The sequence below is a fragment of the Polyodon spathula genome, chromosome 1 (genome assembly GCF_017654505.1).
Source record: "Polyodon spathula isolate WHYD16114869_AA chromosome 1, ASM1765450v1, whole genome shotgun sequence".
NCBI lineage: Eukaryota > Metazoa > Chordata > Actinopteri > Acipenseriformes > Polyodontidae > Polyodon > Polyodon spathula.
The window spans coordinates 104,743,973-104,767,146 of NC_054534.1; the positions used below are offsets into that span (position 1 = coordinate 104,743,973).

The 23,174-nt window shown below is 38.2% G+C and overlaps 1 protein-coding gene across 2 annotated transcripts in view; it reads left to right on the forward strand.

Annotated features, from left to right (window-relative positions):
* The window catches only part of LOC121317743 (catenin alpha-2), a 502,323-nt gene that overhangs the window by 434,039 nt on the left and 45,110 nt on the right, over positions 1-23,174 (forward strand). For both annotated transcript variants that reach the window (XM_041258019.1, XM_041266306.1), the window contains 3 exons: positions 16,902-16,994; positions 19,366-19,522; positions 22,330-22,530. In XM_041258019.1, the coding sequence (XP_041113953.1) occupies positions 16,902-16,994; positions 19,366-19,522; positions 22,330-22,530 (451 nt within the window). The remainder of the gene's footprint in view (positions 1-16,901; positions 16,995-19,365; positions 19,523-22,329; positions 22,531-23,174) is intronic.

Here is a 23,174-nt window from a genome sequence, read left to right on the forward strand (position 1 = left end):
AGAGGTCTCCCTTCTTGGGCAGCAGTGTAATCACTGCCCTGCGGCAGCTGAGAGGCAGTTCTTTTTTCTCCAGACTCTCCTTTAGCACCTGGAAGAAGTCATCCCTGATCACTGGCCAGAAATGTTTGAAAAACTCAGCGGGGAGGCCATCTATCCCAGACGCCTTCCCACTGGAGAGCTGTGTCATTGCAATAGTCAGTTCCTTGAAGGAGAGCTCTGTATCCAGTCCACTCTGCTCCTCCTCACTCAGGCTGGGTAGATCCTGGAGCAGGGTTTCTGTGTCATCAGGATCACACTGTTCTTTTGTGAATAGCTGCTTGTAGAACTGCACAGCCGCCTCACTGATCTCCTCTCTGCTGTGTAGTTCTCTGCCGCAGGGCTTCCGCACACATCTCAGCTGCTGGCTGCATGCTCTCTTCTTCTCCAGGCTAAAGAAGAAGGAAGTGGGAGCGTCCATATCCCTCAGCTCCACGAAGCGAGAACACACCAAAGCCCCCTTCACATTCTCCTCCAGCAAGCTGCCCAACACATTTCTTTTTTCTTTTATTTTTTGTAAGGTTTGCTCATTAGAGTGATCTTCATTATTTTCTAAATTTAGACTGTCTCTCTCTAACTCCCTGACTGCTTTGTCCAGTGACCTGGTTGCCTCCAGAGTGTACTGCTCACAAAAAAATTTGAATTTGTTTTTTCCCAATGTCCCACCACTGCCTTAAATCTTGATAAATGTTCATTTGCTTTTGCCAGACTTTCCAAAACTATTTTAAAACTTTTCCAAATTTGCCGTCTTTTAATAATTGAATGTTAAAATGCCAGTAAAATGATTTGTGCCCTTCGGTTGGAATAAGTACATTGACTAACAGGCAGTGGTGGTCCGATAGACTATTGGGAAATATACTTGCCCCTACAAAAAATTGAGGTGACAACAGAATGAATAAAACTGGTCCAGTCGTGCTCTAGAAGTGTAATTATTACGAGACTGGGACCAGCTGTACTGTCGGGCATGAGGGTGCAGACATCTCCATACGTCAACCAGATGACTGGACTGTACAACTGCAGCCAGCTCTCTGGAGGATTGAGGATGTGGCTCCTTGTATTCCTATCCTTGGTAAAATCTATAGTGCAATTAAAATCACCTGCAACCACTAATATGCCATTATTATTACATTTTAAAATGGTTTGTTTCAACTTGTTAAACAATACAGTTCTTTCTCTTGCTGTATTTGATGCATAAGTATTTATAAAAGTAAAGTTAAAACCAGCTATTTGTGTCTGTACTTTTAAAAGCTGCCCTTTCTCAATTTCTTCAACTTGCTTTGTACTGACACCCAGGTCTGATTTAAAAAGCACCACTACTCCTGTGCTGGTGCTGGAGCCATGACTAAACACACACTGACCTCCCCACTTTGACAGCCAGACCACCTCATTCTCCTGCTCAATGTGCGTCCCCTGCAACATCTCAACCCCAGCCTTTTTCTGCTTTAAAAAATAAAATAACTGCTCTTTTAAAAGACTGTCTACAGCCATTAACTTTAACGTTCTCCATGGCAGCTAAAATATTTAAGACAATCAAGTTAAAAGAAACACAAAAAAATAAAAATAAAAAATGTTGTATTATAAAAATCCATTTTAAATGATGTTTTTGATCATATCAACTTCTTTACTATCAGTACAAATTTTTTTTTAAACAGTATCTCTTCTGCTGATCTAGCTCCACGAGCGTGGATTTCCTGGAGACTACATGCGCAGAATGTAAAAACAATTTAAAATTGGGAAAAAAAAACTTTTAATGTCCACTCCCCTCTTAGCTTTGGTACTGTCAAGAAAGTTATTAATAAGCTGTAATGTATATAGTTTTTTCCTGACAGGTTGGCTATCAGGGACATCCGAGATTAAAGAGGAATCAGAGAGCCCCCTGTCATCCGACTCGTACATGCCCTCAATTTCCTCGCCGTCTGCCCCATCTTCTTGAGCGGCCTCGCCGCTCTCCACAGCCACAGCTTCAAGCCTCAGCCTCAGCCTCAGTACCCCCTGTCTTACTCCCTATCTCGTAGTCAGACTGGGGCAGTTCTGTACAGCTTTCTTCCTCCAGCAAGGTGGCACAGCCTCCAGGGAAGACGTCAGCTCCTCTTTTGGCATCGGTTAGGGATCGCCTCCGCTCTCCGCAACTTTCACGCCGGGAGACTGAGTCTTCTCTCCCTCTTTTTTTGCAATAAACTGGCACAAGCATGAACCACCATTCGTTGTACCCTGCAAATGACAACTTTAACACAGGCTCACTGGAAAGACATGAAGGTAGAACAGAGGGAGCAGCATTTCGTAGGATAACATTGTGTTCATGTTGAGAATGACGAGCGACTGCTGCTGATGTAGGTGTGGCACCTTAAATTTTGGTAGATGTGTGTGGTTACCTGTACACGTCTTTTACGAACAGGCAAATGTGAGTTTTAATGTGTCTTTCTCCAGGTTGTTCATATTGAGAATCAGAGCCCGGTCGTGTTGTTGACTGTAATGGACGGCTTCTTTTAACAGGAACACTCTAGAAGATTACAATATTTTGTGTTAAAGAAAATAACAATAATAAAAAGTCAATGTTAAATTACATGTTTTTTTTTTTTTTTCTTAAATGGTGTATAGATATGGAATGGTTTAAAGTGTGTTTAAATGCTGAGAGAGAAAGGAGAGGGTAGAACCTGTATCAGTATTGCTCTGGTTGATCTCTGGAAGTAGCAACAGCTAAAAAGAGAATATAATACCTGTAATATGTTATTTGCATTATGGAAATATGTATCTTAACACAAATAAACAACAAAAACTACTGTAATTTTTTCAATTTATTGGCCACATATGTATACATAGCAACACATAAATCTACATTTTATTTATTTGGTTTACAAAAGCAGTTGTATGGAGGGAAAAAGAAAAATAATTTACCAGAAGTGGATGCTTTAGCCAGGTCGTTGTTTATTGCTCCTTCAATCAACCCATTCAAAGTAGGTACAGTCATATGAACAAGTTTGTGCAACTCTGACAGACCTTGGACATGCATGTTGCCGGTAGCTTTCAGGTTTTTCTTATACCTAGTTATAGTGCTTCTGGTTTTGCATTTTAATGGTTTCACAGGTTTTTTAAAGTGTCCTCTGAAACTTCCTCCCAGGAAAATCAGCATTGAACTGCTGTTCAATGGTTTTCCAAGCCGTTTTTCAGAATACAACTTTTTTGCAGCTTCTTTGCTGGTGTTGTCAATGTCATCAAAGCAGTTTTTCATGAGATCTATTAAATACATCTTTTCCTCTGTAGTAGAGTTCGGAACCCATTCTATTTAAGTGTTGACTACGGTACTCTATATGTTTTTTTTAATTGAGAATGTGATTTCTCATCTGATTTATAGGTTATTCCACATTATGTATCTAATTTGTTCCACTTGTTCAGACTAGCTGTACCAATTTTACAGGATTAGCAGTTTGGTACGCTGCAATCAGGATTAATTTAGTACAGATCTGCAGGATTTGCTAGACCGCTTTTTAGTCCACTTAATGTGGACTAAGTCACTGGTACACTACAATTGACCCTCTGTGTTTCTCAGAGGATACCCACACAGTAACAGTACACCCGAAGCTACAGTAATATTTGTTGTTGTTCAAGCATATTCGATAGATATTCAAAGTTTGGCATAATCTGCTGGCATAATGACTAACCTACTCAGAAGCTATTTGACACTCTCAAGAGGTTTGTAATATTATACAGTGTACACAATTTTGGGTTCTGCCTTTGCAAGGGAAATAAAAAATGGAAGACATATACTGTACCTTGAGGCTCAGTGCTATAAAGAGGTGCATTATAACAATGTTCGTTGTAATTAGATCAGTAATGTTAAGCTGGTCCAATAAGCATTGGCTGCCATTAGTAACTTTCACTTTTTTCTTTTTTTAAAATGACACATTTATTTAGTAGTTGATTTATATTTTAAAAGGGATTAGATGCAAATTAATTTTGAAATGTATTTGCTTTGTTTATTTGTTTTACCATAGTAAAAAATGTCAGGGTGTTAAATTATGACAACTGACCTTTTAAGAGTCTTCACATAAATCAGTCAAGAGTGTTGGCAGTATGATTCCTTGTGTAACTGAAATTGGGTTTTATATAGAAATGTCAACAGGTTTAAAGACGGTGACCTCAGCTGTAAGATTTATGGGCACAGACTAGCAAGGTTTTATATGGCCTTAGGTAATCTTAGTGAGCAACCTGTTGCCGTGGTTATTAGCTCACTTAAATCAGTACAAGCGGGCTATGCTTACTATGAAAGAGCAGCAGTGAACTAACAAATAAATAATGCGCTTGTGTAGGGTGTAAATATTCCAGCCAAATCCATTTAGCCAATTTTATTCTAAAGGGTGATAGATTGAAGTTGAGTTAAAGAGTTACATTGGAGGATGTACAGTTATTAGGGCCTGTGATGAAACTGTACTACTGAGGGGTTTATTTATGCAGTCTCTATACCCCACCGGTATGAGACACAGAAGTACCCTTAACCCTTTAAGGTACAAGGCCCCATGAATAAAAAATATTCAAACTTGTTTATTTTTGCAATGAGGTGCACACAACAGAATTTAAAATGTACTGACAGATTGGATCTAGTCATCCAAATTGTCAGTCTCCTCATGATACTTGAATCACTCTTTGTGTACCTGAAGGGGTTATCCCTTTCACAGTACAGTTCAGCAAAATACCCTAAGTTGAAATTAAAGATGGTGCTGCCATGGCACTTATAAAGAATAGCAGTAGTATACTATGACCATTGACTCTCATTTCATTTAAGCCTACAGTAGATGCCAAACTATACGTTATGTATGCCAGTTATGCCTCTATCTCCAGCAGCTGTAAATTAACAAAAATATCCTATTCTGACATCTCATGTTTACAATGCATTTTAATTTGTGAAGTGATAATGGAAATATGTCATAGCAAGCTCTGTTTGCATTCCTCCCTTTAGGTCGTCTTGTATTTCCCTGCTATTTTAACCGTGAAAGCCTGTCTTTGTCCATCCAGCCGTTTCCCCTAAACAACTAACATGTTATGTAGCCAGTGGGAAGCTTTGACCCTGAAGACATTACTGGGGTTATATATGCTAATAAGTGAAAAAGGCTGAAAAGTGAGGCCAGCAAGCTGAGAGCTCTTTTTTAACCTAGCATGGTACCAGATGTATGTATAAGTATGTATGTATGTATGTATGTATGTATGTATGTATGTATGTGTGTATATATATATATATATATATATATATATATATATATATATATATATATATATATATATATATATATATATATATACACACACATTAAATGAAAATAAATTCCCTGGAACATGTGCTTAATTTAAAACTTTAAATAGCAAACAGAAGTGCACAGGATGTAAGATGTTTCTCCTTATATGTGCATTTGTGGTTTTAGAGCTTTTATCCCCATCTCACTGGCTGGGAAGAACAGAATCCGTAATGGCAGTGCATCACACAACACTGCCCGTTACAATTCTTACATCTCTCCTTTCTTATGTTTGCCATATAAGTTGGTATCAAAAGAGAATGTACTAATTACACGAAACAGTTTCATGATACTGGTAATAAATGTAAAATGTTCATGGAGAAATATAAAACAAACATTATTCCCTAACAGAGGTGGCGGGGGAAGGTGTTTTCAAATCAACATTTGAATGAAATATGCAAATTATCCAGTGTGTTGAATTGTGCATTTCTAAAATATGTATACATATTTAAACACTGTGAATCTTGTAATGATTTATTTGCATATTTCCCTACAACCCATTGTCTTGCTTTCATTCACCTTAACTCAAAAGCTACTTGTTTATATATATATATGCAAATTACGCTGCATTGATAAGCAGATCTAGATCTAAGGAAAGTAATTCTCTGAATTCATTGGATTAGTTTTGGTTTCCTTATGCATTCATGTCCGTACTTCTCCGTACTTTGTATTTGATGTATGAATGTCCATGGAATGCTGTGGCTATTGTACTGATGAGGCTAGCCATAAACAACCCACTCGCCTAGTCCTCATTACAGTGGAATAACTACAGTACTCCCCAAATGTTAACATGGATTCTTTTTATTCAACAAGTACAATGCATGGAAGAGAAAGTATGTTTACCCCTAAATCCAGTATTTATAGTTGATTTTACTATGGGTATGCATTTGCTCTGGACAGCTGATTTGCAGTCTAGTGTTGTCTTGAGAGGCACCCCTGTGAGAGAATTCTTATCACGACCCTGCTTCACCTTGACAAGCCCTTATAAAATATAAGGAATAAAAGCTACCAATTAAATATGTCATTGAATTTTTTTCCCTTCACCTTTCTTATTAAAATCTACAATCTGGTTATGCTCTTTTACATCTTTTCTCTGAACTTTTGGCGATCTGCAGTGAATTGTGATCATCTGAATTGTAAATTAAAACTATAAGAAACTAAGTAGACAAAGTTTTGTCTTGCACTTTCTTTAGTGATTTATTTTTTATTTGTACCTCACTTGAACATGTAAATTTGTACAGGAGATATCCAAACACTAAAATGTTCTTTGTATTGTTGCTATTAGGCTGTTAAAAAGAAGCTCCCATTGTTAATCAGTGATCTACAATGTTACTCTTTTCTAGGTGGGCTGTTGGCAGCAGCATATAGTATACATGGGGCAAAAAATTAGAAAGGCCTATCAAATGTACATTTAGTGCAGGACTGTGATGGCTCAAAGTGAGGAGACTGCAGGGATATGTGTCCATTCCTCAATGATTACAGCCTATAGTTCCTAAGAGGAAAATCTGTTCTTCAGAATGAAACTGTACTCCATTAAACATGCAGTTACTTGGAATTCACTGACATCAAAGTGCCTGCTTTCAACCCTTTGGTCTGTTAGATATCATTAGATATGTCCATCATGCCTGACAGTGATTGTTACAGGGAGATTACATGTCAGGGATTCCATTTCCATAGAGAAAAAAAAAAAAAAAAAAAAAAAATCAATTGATTTTGACAGGGAACATGTAAAAATTTGCATACTACATTTCACTGTTTGAATTTTGTTTCCGACGCCTGTGTGTGATATGTGTGTGTGTGTGTGTGTGTGTGTGTGTTTTCTTCAAAGTGAGGCATTCAAGACACGTAATGACAGTGGAATTCAAATAGATAATATGAACAGATGGATCAGGACAAATAAAGTGATGTGTAGCAGTCTAGGGAACAGACTGATACTGCAAAGAGAGAAGAGAAAACGCTGGGGAATGGTGGAGGGAATGTGTATTCAACTATGAAGAATGTATAACTCGTAGCTTTGCCTCTGGGTGCAATTAACAAAACAAAAAAGTTTGAAGAGTTTGTATTTTTTATTATTTTTTATTTTGTTTTATTGTTGTTTTCTTTTCAAAGTGTTGGGGATTGGGAACGTTTCACCAGATGGTCTTATCCTTGCATTTCCCCTAAGGAAGGTTTAAAGTTTAAGTGATACATTATACCAACACTTATACACATTTAGACCACTGAGACCCCCCCCCCCCTTGAATATCAGGGAATTGTGAGTCTCTAAAATAATTGAAAATTAACATCTAAAGCAGTTTACATAGCTTCCCTTTCAGGTGATATAAATGATATTTTCTTCATTGAAGTCTATTCACTTTTCAGGCTTTAACTTCCTCAGCAGTTGCAGTCTCACAAACCAGGCAACACTAATATAATGTTATCACTCTCCAAAGCCTCTTACGTTTGTACCTCACCCAGTTTTATCCAGATTAATGGCATTAGCTACAGTCTTATTTCTGACACAGTTGACAGACAGGATGTACCAAAATAGACATTTCAAGAGGTAGAGAGGTAAGAACATAAGAACATAAGAAAGTTTACAAACGAGAGGAGGCCATTCGGCCCATCTTGCTCGTTTGGTTGTTAGTAGCTTATTGATCCCAAAATCTCATCAAGCAGCTTCTTGAAGGATCCCAGGGTGTCAGCTTCAACAACATTACTGGGGAGTTGATTCCAGACCCTCACAATTCTCTGTGTAAAAAAGTGTCTCCTATTTTCTGTTCTGAATGTCCCTTTTTCTAAACTCCATTTGTGACCCCTGGTCCTTGTTTCTTTTTTCAGGCTGAAAAAGTCCCTTGCGTCGACACTGTCAATACCTTTTAGAATTTTGAATGCTTGAATTAGGTCGCCACGTAGTCTTCTTTGTTCAAGACTGAACAGATTCAATTCTTTTAGCCTGTCTGCATATGACATGCCTTTTAAGCCCGGAATAATTCTGGTCGCTCTTCTTTGCACTCTTTCTAGAGCAGCAATATCCTTTTTATAGCGAGGTGACCAGAACTGCACACAATATTCAAGATGATGTCTTACTAGTGCATTGTACAGTTTTAACATTACTTCCCTTGATTTAAATTCAACACTTTTCACAATGTATCCGAGCATCTTGTTAGCCTTTTTTATAGCTTCCCCACATTCCTAGATGAAGACATTTCTGAGTCAACAAAAACTCCTAGGTCTTTTTCATAGATTCCTTCTCCAATTTCAATATCTCCCATATGATATTTATAATGTACATTTTTATTTCCTGCGTGCAGTACCTTACACTTTTCTCTATTAAATGTCATTTGCCATGTATCTGCCCAGTTCTGAATCTTGTCTAGATCATTTTGAATGACCTTTGCTGCTGCAACAGTGTTTGCCACTCCTCCTATTTTTGTGTCGTCTGCAAATTTAACAAGTTTGCTTACTATACCAGAATCTAAATCATTAATGTAGATTAGGAATAGCAGAGGACCTAATACTGATCCCTGTGGTACACCGCTGGTTACCACACTCCATTCTGAGGTTTTTCCTCTAATCAGTACTTTCTGTTTTCTACATGTTAACCACTCCCTAATCCATGTACATGTGTTTCCTTGAATCCCAACTGCGTTCAGTTTGAGAATTAATCTTTTGTGCGGGACTTTGTCAAAAGCTTTCTGGAAATCTAAATAAACCATGTCATATGCTTTGCAATTATCCATTATCGATGTTGCATCCTCAAAAAAATCAAGCAAGTTAGTTAGACACGATCTCCCTTTCCTAAAACCATGTTGACTGTCTCCCAGTACCCTGTTACCATATAGGTAATTTTCCATTTTGGATCTTATTATAGTTTCCATAAGTTTGCATATAATAGAAGTCAGTCTTACTGGTCTGTAGTTACCTGGTTCAGTTTTTGTTTCCCTTTTTGTGGATCGGTATTACGTTTGCAATTTTCCAGTCTGTCGGTACCACCCCTGTGTCAAGAGACTGCTGCATGATCTTGGTTAGCGGTTTGTAAATTACTTCTTTCATTTCTTTGAGTACTACTGGGAGGATCTCATCAGGCCCAGGGGATTTGTTTATTTTAAGAGCTCCTAGTCCCTTTAACACTTCTGCCTCAGTTATGCTAAAGTTATTTAAAACTGGATAGGAACTGGATGACATGTGGGGCATGTTGTCAGTATCTTCCTTTGTAAAAACTTGTGAAAAGTAATAATATATTTGCTATTTTTTTTTCTTCATCTACGATTTTGCCATTTGTATCTCTTAAACATTTAATCTCCTCTTTGAATGTTCTCTTGCTGTTGTAATATTGGAAAAACATTTTGGAATTGGTTTTAGCTCCCTTAGCAATGTTCATTTCTATTTCTCTCTTGGCCTTTCTAACTTCCTTTTTGACTTGCATTTGCAGTTCTGTGTACTCTTTCTGTGTACTTTCTTTTTGGTCCTTTTTTAATGCTCTGTAAAGTGCCTTTTTTCGCTGAATATTTTTTTTAATTGATCTATTAAACCATTTTGGCAATTTAGTTTTACATTTAGATTTGTCTACTTTAGGGATATAATTGTTTTGCGCCTCTAGTACTACATTTTTGAAGAACAACCATCCTTCTTCTGTGGGTGTTTTCTCTATTTTACTCCAATCTACTTCTGTTAGTCTCTGTTTCATACCTTCATAGTTTGCTTTTCTAAAATTGTAAACCTTAGCTTTAGTCTTTACTTTTGAGGATTTAAAAAACACTTCAAATGAGACCATGTTGTGGTCTGAGTTTGCCAGTGGTTCTCTGACCTCTGTTTTAGTTATTCTATCTTCGTTATTTGAAAAGACTAAATCAAGGCATGCCTCCCCTCTAGTGGGTGCCTTCACAAATTGTGTTAGGAAGCAGTCATTTGTCATTTCCACCATTTCTATTTCATCCTTCGCGCTACCCACCGGGTTTTCCCATTTTATTTGGGGGAAGTTGAAATCCCCCATTAGTATGGCTTCTCCTTTGCTACACACATTTCTAATGTCATTGTATAACAGATTATTGTGCTCACCGTCTGAATCTGGCGGTCTATAGCATGCTCCTATTATTATGCCCTTTGAATTTTTGTCTGTTATTCTGACCCATATTGATTCGGTTTTATTTTCTTTGTCCAGGTTTAACACCTGGGCTTCAAGACTGTTTCTTATGTATAGCGCTACCCCTCCTCCTCTTCTGTCCTGCCTGTCTTTCCTATACAGTGTATACCCACAAATATTATATTCGTCCCCATCACTCTCAGATAACCACGTTTCTGTAACACCTATCACATCATAGTTACCTGTTAGTGCAGTAGCTTCAAGTTCTAGAATTTTGTTTCTGATACTTCTAGCATTTAGATAAATACATTTAATGGTTGTCTTACCTGAGTTGTTGTTCTTGTTTTGATGCGGTCTCCCTTCTGTTTTTTTGTTGATTTCTCCCCCCTTCCTTTCTAGTTTAAATGCTTCCGAACCTGCTCGAGGATCTTTTCTCCAAGTAGACTAGTTCCCTTGTTATTTAAATGCAGTCCATCCCGTCTATACAGATAGTCCTCGTTGTAGAATGTGGTCCAATGATCAAGATAGGTGAAGCCTTCCCGTGTGCACCACGTCTTCAACCATTGGTTTTGATTTATTATTTCCAGCTGTCCATATGGTCCTTTGCAAGGTGCGGGTAGTATACCAGAAAATACCACAGTTTTGGTTTTCTCTTTTAATTTCCTTCCTAGCTCTCTGAATTTGTTTTGCAGGGATTTTGGTCTGTCTCTTCCAATGTTGTTTGTACCGATGTGGACGACTACTACCGGGTCGTCTCCTGTTCGTTCTAGGAGCCTGTCCACGTTTTCAGTGATGTGCTTGACCGAGGCTCCCGGAAGGCAGCACACTGTTGTAGTAAGGGGGTCCAAACTGCGAACTGAACTTGCTGTGTTTCTCAATATGGAGTCCCCAACAATCATGACCTCCCTTCTTTTTGCTGTCTGGTCACCACTGTCAATAGGGTCCTGGATGTTGTTCCTTTCATTCTCTTGTTGTTGGTTCTGCTCATCAAAATTCTGAAGTGACTCAAATCTGTTGGTTGTTTTGATTTCTGGTGGTTGTGTTTGACGAAGTTTCTTTTTTTCCCTGCTTCTGCCTACCTGAACCCAGCTGTTCTGACCTTCTATCTCCCTGGTGGCTTTCAGTCTGTTAGGGGTGATGCAGACTTCCATGAATTGTGGGTGTGCCAGTTCCTCAAGATCTTGTTGCTGTCTCACTTCTTCCAGCTCCATTTCTAGCATGCTTACTAGTTTATGCAAATCCTGGATCGCGCGGCACTTTACGCACACTTGGTTTAGCTCCGCTGGGTTTTCTCGGATTTCCCACATCAAGCAGGTGTCACAGATTACTGGCTTGAAGACCATGTTGAGGGTTTTTTTTTTTTTTTGAAGTTTAGTTTCTTCTGCAGCCGTCAACCTGCTTTCAAACTGCTTCGAAACTGCTCTGTACTTTTCCACGCCTGTACTTCTCCCACTCGCTGTCGCTTCCACTCGCTGTCGCTGGGAAGACTGCCTCGTTTAACTGCGTTGTTCTGCTGTGCTGTCGGCTCCTCCCCTCGCCCGTGTCTCAGAACGCCGCTGAATTTGAATCAGCTGCTCCGAGTTTCAGCTTGTTTGTTATCAGAAAAACACACGCTGCTGTGTTTCCCCAATGTCCTCTGTTTTCTGATTAAAGCAATTCAAGATGCAATTTCTCCTTTCTGCTTCGAAACTGCTCTGTACTTTTCCACGCCTGTACTTCTCCCACTCGCTGTCGCTTCCACTCGCTGTCGCTGGGAAGACTGCCTCGTTTAACTGCGTTGTTCTGCTGTGCTGTTGGCTCCTCCCCTCGCCCGTGTCTCAGAACGCCGCTGAATTTGAATCAGCTGCTCCGAGTTTCAGCTTGTTTGTTATCAGAAAAACACACGCGCTGCTGTGTTTCCCCAATGTCCTCTGTTTTCTGATTAAAGCAATTCAAGATGCAATTTCTCCTTTCTGCTTCGAAACTGCTCTGTACTTTTCCACGCCTGTACTTCTCCCACTCGCTGTCGCTGGGAAGACTGCCTCGTTTAACTGCGTTGTTCTGCTGTGCTGTTGGCTCCTCCCCTCGCCCGTGTCTCAGAACGGCGCTGAATTTGAATCAGCTGCTCCGAGTTTCAGCTTGTTTGTTATCACAAAAAAACACACGCTGGCTGTGTTTCCCCAATGTCCTCTGTTTTCTGATTAAAGCAATTCAAGATGCAATTTCTCCTTTCTGCTTCGAAACTGCTCTGTACTTTTCCACGCTGTACTTCTCCCACTCGCTGTCGCTGGGAAGAAAAAAGCTTCTTGCAAGTTTTATATTACTTTTTTAGGTAAACCTGGGGCACCTTGGGACTCTGAAGACAGTAAGATGCATAAAAAAATGTATAATAAATGAAACCGTTGATGTATTTCCATTAAACACTGTGAAGAGGGAAAAAAAAAAAAAACATTATTACTGTCCACCAGTGGGAATGCATATGTACACTACACTTTCAAGTTTTGGATATGTCTAAAGAACATTGACCCTTTTTAAGGACATTCTTTGACACAAGTTCCTGACTGTCAATAGAGGCTGTTTGTTTCTTAAAAGGCTGTTTGTCTTCTTGCCCAACTGCCTGTCTGTATGTCACATTTTCACCTTTACATTCTGGTAAATTGAGCAGGCCACTTATCCACACATGTGGTATATGATATGCATATAACAGGATTGAAGCAGATGTAAAATGGAGTACAGTTAAAAAGTGTTGATGTAACAATGCTTTGGAAGCGTGCGAATGTACTCGATGCTCACTGGGTAATATTGCCTGCAAGTAGCTCGGGGCTCTTGTTAGTTTGTATAATAGTGTGAAGACTCGTGTTCCTATCCTGATTGTATATGACAAATAAACTGTTGTTTCCTCATGTAACTGATCTACATCACTGACCCAAGGGTTAGCAACTTATATAAAAGCATGAAACTATGGAGACATCCCTACAAGTCACTACTTTTGGCCTGAGGTAAAAATAGCTTTCTTGGTCTCTCAGCTGTCCCCTGAATCCCCAGTAGTGATTACAGTCAATAAGCATGCAAGGTCAGCTAGGCATTACAATTTGACATTAACAGTTAAGAAATATGCACACATTTGGGGGGGGGGGGGGTATCGGTTCATTTTTATGATTTGAAGGTTTAAAAGTGCCATTTGCCATTCTGATTTTGCAGTTTCCATACCTCAAAGAAGATATTTTGGACATTTTAGAGAAAGCAATACGTCCTACAAAGGAACCATCAGACAAGAAGTGTGGTGTAAATGTCCACTGTGGTTTGCTTGATGAAGCACGTCTAATCAAGGTGCCTTCATGCCAGAGATGCCGAATATACTTATTGATCAAACTTTACAGGATCTAGTGTTACCAGCGATGGAGTTAGTGTTACCAGCTTTCAAAGGCAATGCAATTCTTCTCTTGGTCTTTAGTCGTCCTTGGAAAGAACTGCTGCTATAACTAAAGCCCTGCGCGGATACAAACAATTTCATCTGCATCCTATCCACGTCCACGAGACTTTAACTTGATACGATCCACAGTCCTCCTCATATAGACATCCGCAGCAGCAAAAATACACACACATTGCAAACAAATGTTGCAATGAGGAACAATGAACATGAAAATGATTGAGCTATCCCACCTCTGTTGTTAGAAGTCAGGAGATGTGTGTGTGTGTGTGTGTGTGTGTGTGTGTGTGTGTGTGTGTGTGTGTGTGTGTGTATATAGTCTTTAAGACATTTTGAAAAAGAAGACTCATGTACTCAATTTTCCATCTATTTGAGGTGCATACCATGTTAATATATGTAATTCAATTTGAAGAGCAATCACACACCCAAGAAAGCTTTCCTTTCATTTTATTGGGTATTCTTTAAGAACAGCCTGCATATGCTGGGAATGGGGTGGAATATTGGGAGGGAGTGTGTGTGTGTGTGTGTGTGTGTGTGTGTGTGTGTGTGTGTGTGTGTGTGTGTGTTGTCTGTTCAGCAGCGTGCGTATTGAGATGCCTGCTGTCACAGAGTGCTTGTGGATGATTGGCTCTGTCACTTTGTTCACTCTCTCTATCCTTTATAAGTGTGTGGCCAGTTTGCCTGCACATGTATGCAAAAAAGGCAAATTTGAATAGCTGAGCTGTAATTTTGTAAATGTTTTATTGCAGTTATTTCACTATATTAGTAACTATAGATTGTTAATAATTTTAACATACTTTCCGGACACAAGTAATTAACTTCCATTTATATCAGGAAGACACTTGAGGTCCCCTTTTTTAAACCAATAGTTTTAATCAAGAATCTTATAAGAACAGTAGTGTAATAAAGAACAGTGACATGCATCAGAACAAATAACATTTTACGTTACAAAAAAATAAACCACTCAAGTCAGTAATACTTTTGGTAGCCACAAAGCCGAGCTGCCTTTGGCTCTGAATCGTGATCCGAGTCAATTTCACGTTAATGTTTTAATAAATTTGATGTACTCAGTGGCGACTGGTGTCTTTTTTGACAGGTGAGGCACAAACCACTAAATAGTTTTTACCACCACTCCCATCAATTAAAAAATTGCAAAATTAGCACTGTAAACAACACACAACTTTTAGAATTGCGGATACAAGTTTTTATAATCATTTGTCAAATCACAAACTTAAAACCACGTATTATTTAGTTCATAGAAGTCATTGTGATAACGGCGTAGAACAATCGCTATAAAGACACAAATACAATGTCACAAAATCATTAATACAAAAAACAAGACAGCTTGTCATGTCGTGGCAAGAAATTGACAGTTGTACTATTAAAATTGATGTAACCTTGCCTTATTTAGTGGAAAGAAGGAAACATGACCAACAACAGTTTGCTTCCATTTTATGAACTCTGTCACGTTTGTTTAACGTCTTTCTTTAAAATCTCCATTGCTAGTGGTATTATACCGTTCTTCACAATTGAACTTCTCTCTTCTTGGGATCTTACTGTAAAACTTATTTTCCTCAGGTCACATATAATATCAGATTCAATTAAAGATATTTTTGAAAAAAATTAAATTGCACAAATTCTAGCTGCTCCAAATCCAGTAGTTAATGGTAACAAGAAACTTTATGAGGCACTCAAGGTTTGTGTCTCACACAGCAGTGCGGCAACACTCCATTGTTCCAACTTTCATTGTTCCATATATAATGGCCGGGCAGTTGGCAAAGTGCCCAGCTGCAGTGGGCAGATGCCAAATTTGCTTCAAATCTTATGTCATTTTGTCAACTGCCCACAGCTACCCAGGCTGATGGCGAAGAAAGACTTTAATGCGCCTTGGTGTAACAAATGAAAGGCTAATGGAAAGTAACACAGCAGTGTTCATTCTCTGGGTATCTACTGCAGTTCTCAATAATGTTTTGTCAGTCGAATAACTTTATTTAATCGTTAGACCCACTGAATCGTTTATATTAATAAAATGCTGAGGCAAATGTCTAATTGTATGAGATCTGATGTCAACTAATGTTAGACATGACATAATATTGTTTGAATGAAAATATTTTCTACAGAACGAAAACTAAACTTTTTATAAGAAATTGTTTTTTTTTTCTGAAATGGTTTCAGGGTACTGTATTTAACTGGGTGGCTTTTACACGTTTAACCTTAACTTTGATTATTAGTCTCTTGCTGATATTGAATGATCTCTGATTCAAACAGCTCAGCTCTGCTCATAAATTTGTACTGTATTACTGCAATAAGAATAAATTAAAACATTGTATCCCCCCCTTTACTTTAACCTCTATATCCAACCCATGATGAAAATAAACTGTGCATTGATATTTTGTTTAGTTCCGTTGCTATAGCGTTGTCAGGAAGTATTCAAGTTATTTAAATAAACATTGCAATGGGTGGCTTGGTGGATGTGTGCTTTTGTTCTTAAGGTAATTCACTCTTTATTTGTATTATACGGTAAGTATTAAAAATCTTTCTTCGCCTGGGTAGCTGTGGGCAGTTGACCAGCCAGGGCAGATGCCGAAATAACATAACATTCTAAGCTACTTGGGGATCTGCCCATCGCAGCTGGGGACTGCCCGGGCATTACACAACTTAAAAGTCTTTCTTCACCATCAGCCTGGGTGGCTGTGGGCATTATGGTATTCTGCCCGATTTTCATCGGTCCATAACATATACTGTATATCGCATTAAAGCATAGCACTAATACCGATAGTAGAGTCTGATGTTTACCTGTTCTCCAACACATGTCATTGAGGGTTTTAAAAATCAAGGCAGTGTTCACTGTGTACAGTGTCAGATGGACAGGCAGACACGATGCACACACAAACTTTGAACTACTTGGCCCCATATTTTCTGCAATTTTTACTTTAAATATTTATATGAAGCCATTCAGTTACTTGGTGCATAAAAGTGCATATAAGATAGCAAGATATTATCCTCCAAATAATGGCATTTGCTGCCTGTTATTTGTTTATTCATTGTTGCAAGGTGGGATGTGTGAAGTGTCGTCTTTTTCAATTTGTGCTGTTTTGAATTACAGGTTGCAAACCTTGCATGCTCAATTTCCAATAATGAAGAAGGTGTGAAGCTGGTCCGTATGGCAGCTACTCAGATTGATAGCCTGTGTCCTCAGGTAAGAAACTTTTATATTGTCTAAATAGTCATTATCATTAAACATCAGTACTGTTGTAGAAGTTACATTGTTAAATTACAATTATACTATAGATTTACAAAGTTTAAACTACTGCTCCCTGCCAACTTATCACTTCCTGTGTGGTCTGTCGGACTAATATCTGTGGTGTGGCCTCACTCCCTGTCTCCCATGGTACCAGCTTTACATTAGTACAGCCAGGTATGGACGTTTAAACCTATAGTACATTACATACAGTACTACAATATAAATTCATATCCCCAGTTAATGACAAATATATACATATTGAGTTCCCCAATTAATGCATGTCCCCAGTTTATGAAAAAAAACACACAAATGAAGCATAGCACATGTTACAAAAACAAAATGAAACTAGAAGGTAAGAAACATAGAAAATCTAAAATAATAATCTTTGTTAGTTTTGAGCTAGCAATGCACTGGCAGCTATGGCACAAAATTAACTTGATGCATATTATCTGCAATTTGTTTTTAAAATAATCAGGATTGTTTAATTGGCATGTTCACTTATCTATTGCTTTCCAAAACAATTGTCGCAGGTGGCAAACTCTCTACTGACCATGTTGCCTGAACTGAAGGATCAGTTTGTATCATTTTTGTGAGACTGAAATGTTTTTTAGCATCAGGATTTCTGTTTGGACAGAGCACAAAAAATGGTGCCAAATTAAAATGTGGACTGGGACGTACAAGTTGACTTGACATGAGAAAACTGTATTCATATTGGACTCGGCAAAGAACCGACACAAAATAAATGAGTGTCTTGCTCTTTGAAGGGACTATGAATGTTTGGCAGCATATACTGTAGGTATGTTTTTTTTTTTATTCTTCAATTAAAATAAAAAACAGCAGCAGGTTGACCAGTTTCTACAATGGTTCTTGCAAACCATTATCAGAAACGTACAGACCATTTTAAGCATTTTCTTTTTGCCAAATGGTCCCCCATATACTTTCAGCTGGTGCAGGTGAGCCATGGCTAAAACTATAATTTTCTATTTGACTGGATCCTACTATTTTTAATTTGTCTCCATTCTTCAAAAAGTAAGCATGTGTAATTTAACAAATCACTAAGCTTCCATGTTGGTATACATTCTAAACCGTGTGGTTAGCTCAACCCAATCCCACTGATATGGTATGCAGCTATCACACCTGATTCAAAGTCAAACAGCACTCCTTTTGAGTCATGGCTGGGCTGTATAAACTGTGGCTCAGCCTGAATATTGTAACAAAAATATCAATAATCCTTCAGTCAATTTCAAGCCCAAACTCAGTCTTTATTTATTACAATAATAAATTATCAAAGACAATTTAACAAGGTTAATTAAGAATTAACAGGTCACTGTGGTCCACGACCTATGCCGCTAAAACAAAACAAAAACAAAAAGAAATCTCAGGGTGGAACTAAAAAGGAATTTCAGGGTGGAACTATTCTGCCTGTTTACTTGTTTCTCTCTCTTTTCCCAACAACAACAAACACTCCTCCTGTCACTGGTCTGCAGCACCAGCCAGTCCCGCCTCATCCAACTCCATAGCCAATCCCCAGCAGTTCTTGCGGTCCATGCCCGATAGACCACTGGACTGATGTGAAACACAACCCCTCCCACCCCAAGTGCTCCTGTACTTCACAGTCTCCACATATGTTATAATATGTTTATCAACAACACTTAACATAGCGAGCATTAGATGTTCCTTATTAGGGGTGGTCCACTGCACTTTTTACAGGATGCTGTACATACTGCCATGGTGTTTGATGAAAGTACTGTTTTGTTTTGCAGAATAAAAAAAAAAAATAACAAACAACCTACTGACAGCCATTCACATTTAACATGCTGATACATGTACAAAATTGCAATGCAGGGGTCTTTGATAGACGAAATGGTAGCTGTATTAATCCAGATAGACAGAGAAGGAGATGTGATACCTTTTATTGACTAACTAAACAACAATTAAATCACAAGTTTTAAGACCTCAAAGGTCTCTTCAGGTGAAAGTAAGAAAGATAAATCGATGTTTAATTTCAAAGGTGGCATTGGAACTTTAACAAAAAGAACCAATTTTGAATCACTATAATTCTAATGCAAGGAAAAAAGCTGTGTTGGGGGATGACTGGCTGCATAATAAACAATGACAATAACAAAGACAAAATAAATAAATTAGAAGAATAAAATGTAAAAATTGCAACAGTAAGTACTAATATAGGGAAATAGATACTAGTGAAAAAAGAAACTTTGCTTGTTAATGCTGTCAGTTGCCATGTCAAACAAGTGTAAACAAGTTTGCTTTAAAGTTTTAGATTTCTACAGTACTAACCTGTCTTTCAATGACGTCTCTATTCCAGGTAATTAATGCTGCCCTCACCCTGGCTGCTAGGCCTCAGAGTAAAGTGGCTCAGGACAATATGGATGTATTCAAAGATCAGTGGGAGAAGCAGGTCCGAGTTCTGACTGAGGCTGTGGATGACATTACATCTGTAGATGACTTCTTATCCGTCTCGGGTAATTGCCTATCAAAAGAAAAGTGCAACTGTGCTATATATATATTTTAGATTATATTATACAGTGGCTTGCGAAAGTATTGACCCCCCTTGGCATTTTTCCTATTTTGTTGCCTTACAACCTGGAATTAAAATTGATTTTTTGGGGGTTTGTATCGTTTGATTTACACAACATGCCTACCACTTTGAAGATGCAAAATATTTTTTATTGTGAAACAAACAAGAATAAGAAAAAAAAACATAAAACTTAAGCGTGCATAAGTATCCCCCCCCCCCCCAAAGTCCCAAAGTCAATACTTTGTAGAGCCACCTTTTGCAGCAATTACAGCTGGAAGTCTCTTGGGGTATGTATCTATAAGCTTGGCACATCTAGCCACTGGGATTTTTGCTCATTCTTCAAGGCAAAATTGCTCCAGCTCCTTCAAGTTGGATGGGTTCCGCTGGTGTACAGCAATCTTTAAGTCATACCACAGATTCTCAATTGGATTGAGGTCTGGGCTTTGACTAGGCCATTCCAAGACATTTAAATGTTTCCCCTTAAACCACTCGAGTGTTACTTTAGCAGTATGCTTAGGGTCATTGTCCTGCTGGAAGGTGAACCTCCGTCCCAGTCTCAAATCTCTGGAAGACTGAAACAGGTTTCCCTCAAGAATTTCCCTGTATTTAGCGCCATCCATCATTCCTTCAATTCTGACCAGTTTCCCAGTCCCTGCCAATGAAAAACATCCCACAGCATGCTGCTGCCACCACCATGCTTCACTGTGGGGATGGTGTTCTCGGGGTGATGAGTAATGTAGGGTTTGCGTCAGACATAGCATTCTCCTTGATGGCCAAAAAGCTCAATTTTAGTCTCATCTGACCAGAGTACCTTCTTCCATATGTTTGGGGAGTCTCCCACATGCCTTTTGGTGAACACCAAACGTGTTTGCTTATTTTTTTCTTTAAGCAATGGCTTTTTTCTGGCCACTCTTCCGTAAAGCCCAGCTCTGTGGAGTGTACGGCTTAAAGTGGTCCTATGGACAGATACTCCAATCTCCGCTGTGGAGCTTTGCAGCTCCTTCAGGGTTATCTTTGGTCTCTTTGTTGCCTCTCTGATTAATGCCCTCCTTGCCTGGTCCGTGAGTTTTGGTGGGTGGCCCTCTCTTGCCAGTTTTGTTGTGGTGCCATATTCTTTCCATTTTTTAATAATGGCTTTAATGGTGTTCCGTGGGATGTTCAAAGTTTTGGATATTTTTTTATAACCCAACCCTGATCTGTACTTCTCTACAACTTTGTCCCTGACCTGATTTTTGTCTTCATGGTGCCGCTTGCTTGGTGGTGCCCCTTGCTTAGTGGTGTTGCAGACTCTGGGGCCTTTCAGAACAGGTGTATATATACTGAGATCATGTGACACTTAGATTGCACACAGGTGGACTTTATTTAACTAATTATGTGACTTCTGAAGGTAATTGGATGCACCAGATCTTATTTAGACGCTTAATAGCAAAGGGGGTGAATACATATGCACGCACCACTTTTCCGTTATTTATTTTTTAGAATTTTTTGAAACAAGTCATTTTTTTCATTTCACTTCACCAATTTGGACTATTTTGTGTATGTCCATTACATGAAATCCAAATAAAAATCCATTTTAATTCCAGGTTGTAATGCAACAAAATAGGAAAAATGCCAAGGGGGGTCAATACTTTCGCAAGCCACTGTATATATATATATATATATATATATATATATATATATATATATATATATATATATATATATATATATATATATATATATATATATATATAGAAGCAGGCTGTTTCATTCTTTGACTCAAATGCTAGATATATAATACTGTGCTTTCCAGTGTTATTCTATGCATTATAAAACTCATAGTATAATAGCATCTTGCAGTGAATGTGCCTTTTGTATTTATTTATTTGTTTTGACAATACATTTAATTAACATGAATTTTGAACATTAATATTGTATGACGTCATCTGCATTCAAGTGTTTTTTCTTGGGTTGCTTGTAACAAGTACATTAGTTCCCATAAAACATGCATCAAAGTATTTAGTCACCATGTCTAATCCACTTTGTGTTATTATTTCCAAAGCCTTACTTTCTAAAACAAGTTCCTAATTATTCTAAAATGACAAGCTTTATTGGCTTTGTTCTACATTGGCCTTCACATCCTAAACAGGACATTTTCAACTCGGTTTAATCTATTGATTATATTTTCTCCTACACTTTTTGCTTTAAATGGCCTGGGATGGTGAGCAAGACTGGACAGAATGACCAAGCCTTGCTCCCCCAATGCAGTTTACAAATTCAAACATCTGCATTCTACAATAAGCCTTTGTGTGAGATTTTTCCTCAGCTTCTCAAATACATTCATATTATACTTTGTTGACTAACTTAGCAGATTTAGAAGCTCATCCGTGAATCCATTAAGCTGGCCATAGTACCTAAGTGGTCTCATTAATTCTTAACAGCAGCCATTAACGTCCAATGCCTACCCACCTGCAGCAACAACAACTTAAGGGTAGATGGAACAGAAATCTCAAGGAAGATGATAAACTTACTTTTTTTTTTTATTGGTATAAACAGAGCGGTTTATCTGAGACTATAATTTAGTTTTGTTAAAAGCTATGTTTTTTTTTTTTACTCAACACTAAAACAAAAAAATATGAATATTACTTATAATAAGAGACAGAATAAAGAAAGGCAGTTGGACATTGTTGCTTGTGTGATTGCTCTTAAATGAATGCTGAAGGAACTTAAACCCTGTTATGTGAATGTTGCTTGTTTTTTTTTGCCCTCTAGAAAATCACATCCTTGAAGACGTGAACAAGTGTGTCATTGCTCTCCAGGAGGGCGATGTTGACACGCTAGATCGAACTGCTGGTGCAATCCGCGGTCGTGCTGCCAGAGTTGTCCACATCATCAATGCGGAGATGGAAAACTACGAGCCAGGAGTTTACACCGAGAGAGTTTTGGAGGCCATTAAACTACTTTCTGAAACTGGTGAGTTAGGCTATGTAATAATGCTCGTTATCAGTAGCTCTTTATACATGGATGGTCACAGATACTGTAATCCATAAGCCAGACGTCACAAATAATGTGACAATAAGATCCAAACACTGAAAATAAGATCCAAACACTGAAAATGCATGGTTACACAAATGCTATTAGATAAAAATAAAACAAAAATAATTAAAATGTGAAGGAAATATTTGGAACCAGATAAGGTACAATAAATTAAGTAACATTTTCATCACCCTTGTTAAGTTTAGTCATCATGAGAAGGATCAATTAAACTAGTGTGTACTTCCACAATGCAGTTATTCCCTTTTAATATACAAGTAACTGAGTTAAATCTATTCTTAAAATGATGATACTTTACACATACTTGTGAGAGAATCTAAGTTTTGCTTGGAAGAGAAAAAGCCAAGCTGATAATTATAATACGTAATTCTGAATTCACAGCCTGGGTCCGGTCTCCATGGTGCCATGCAAGCTGTCATGCACACCAGATGGCCAAAATGGCATCAAAGCAGCTAAAATGTATGCATAATTATTTAAAGACAACCGTTTAAAATATGCAATTAGATGTGCTTTGGTATAGTAATACTAATGAGAAATAACAGCTTGTTCGTTAAAGCTGTCTA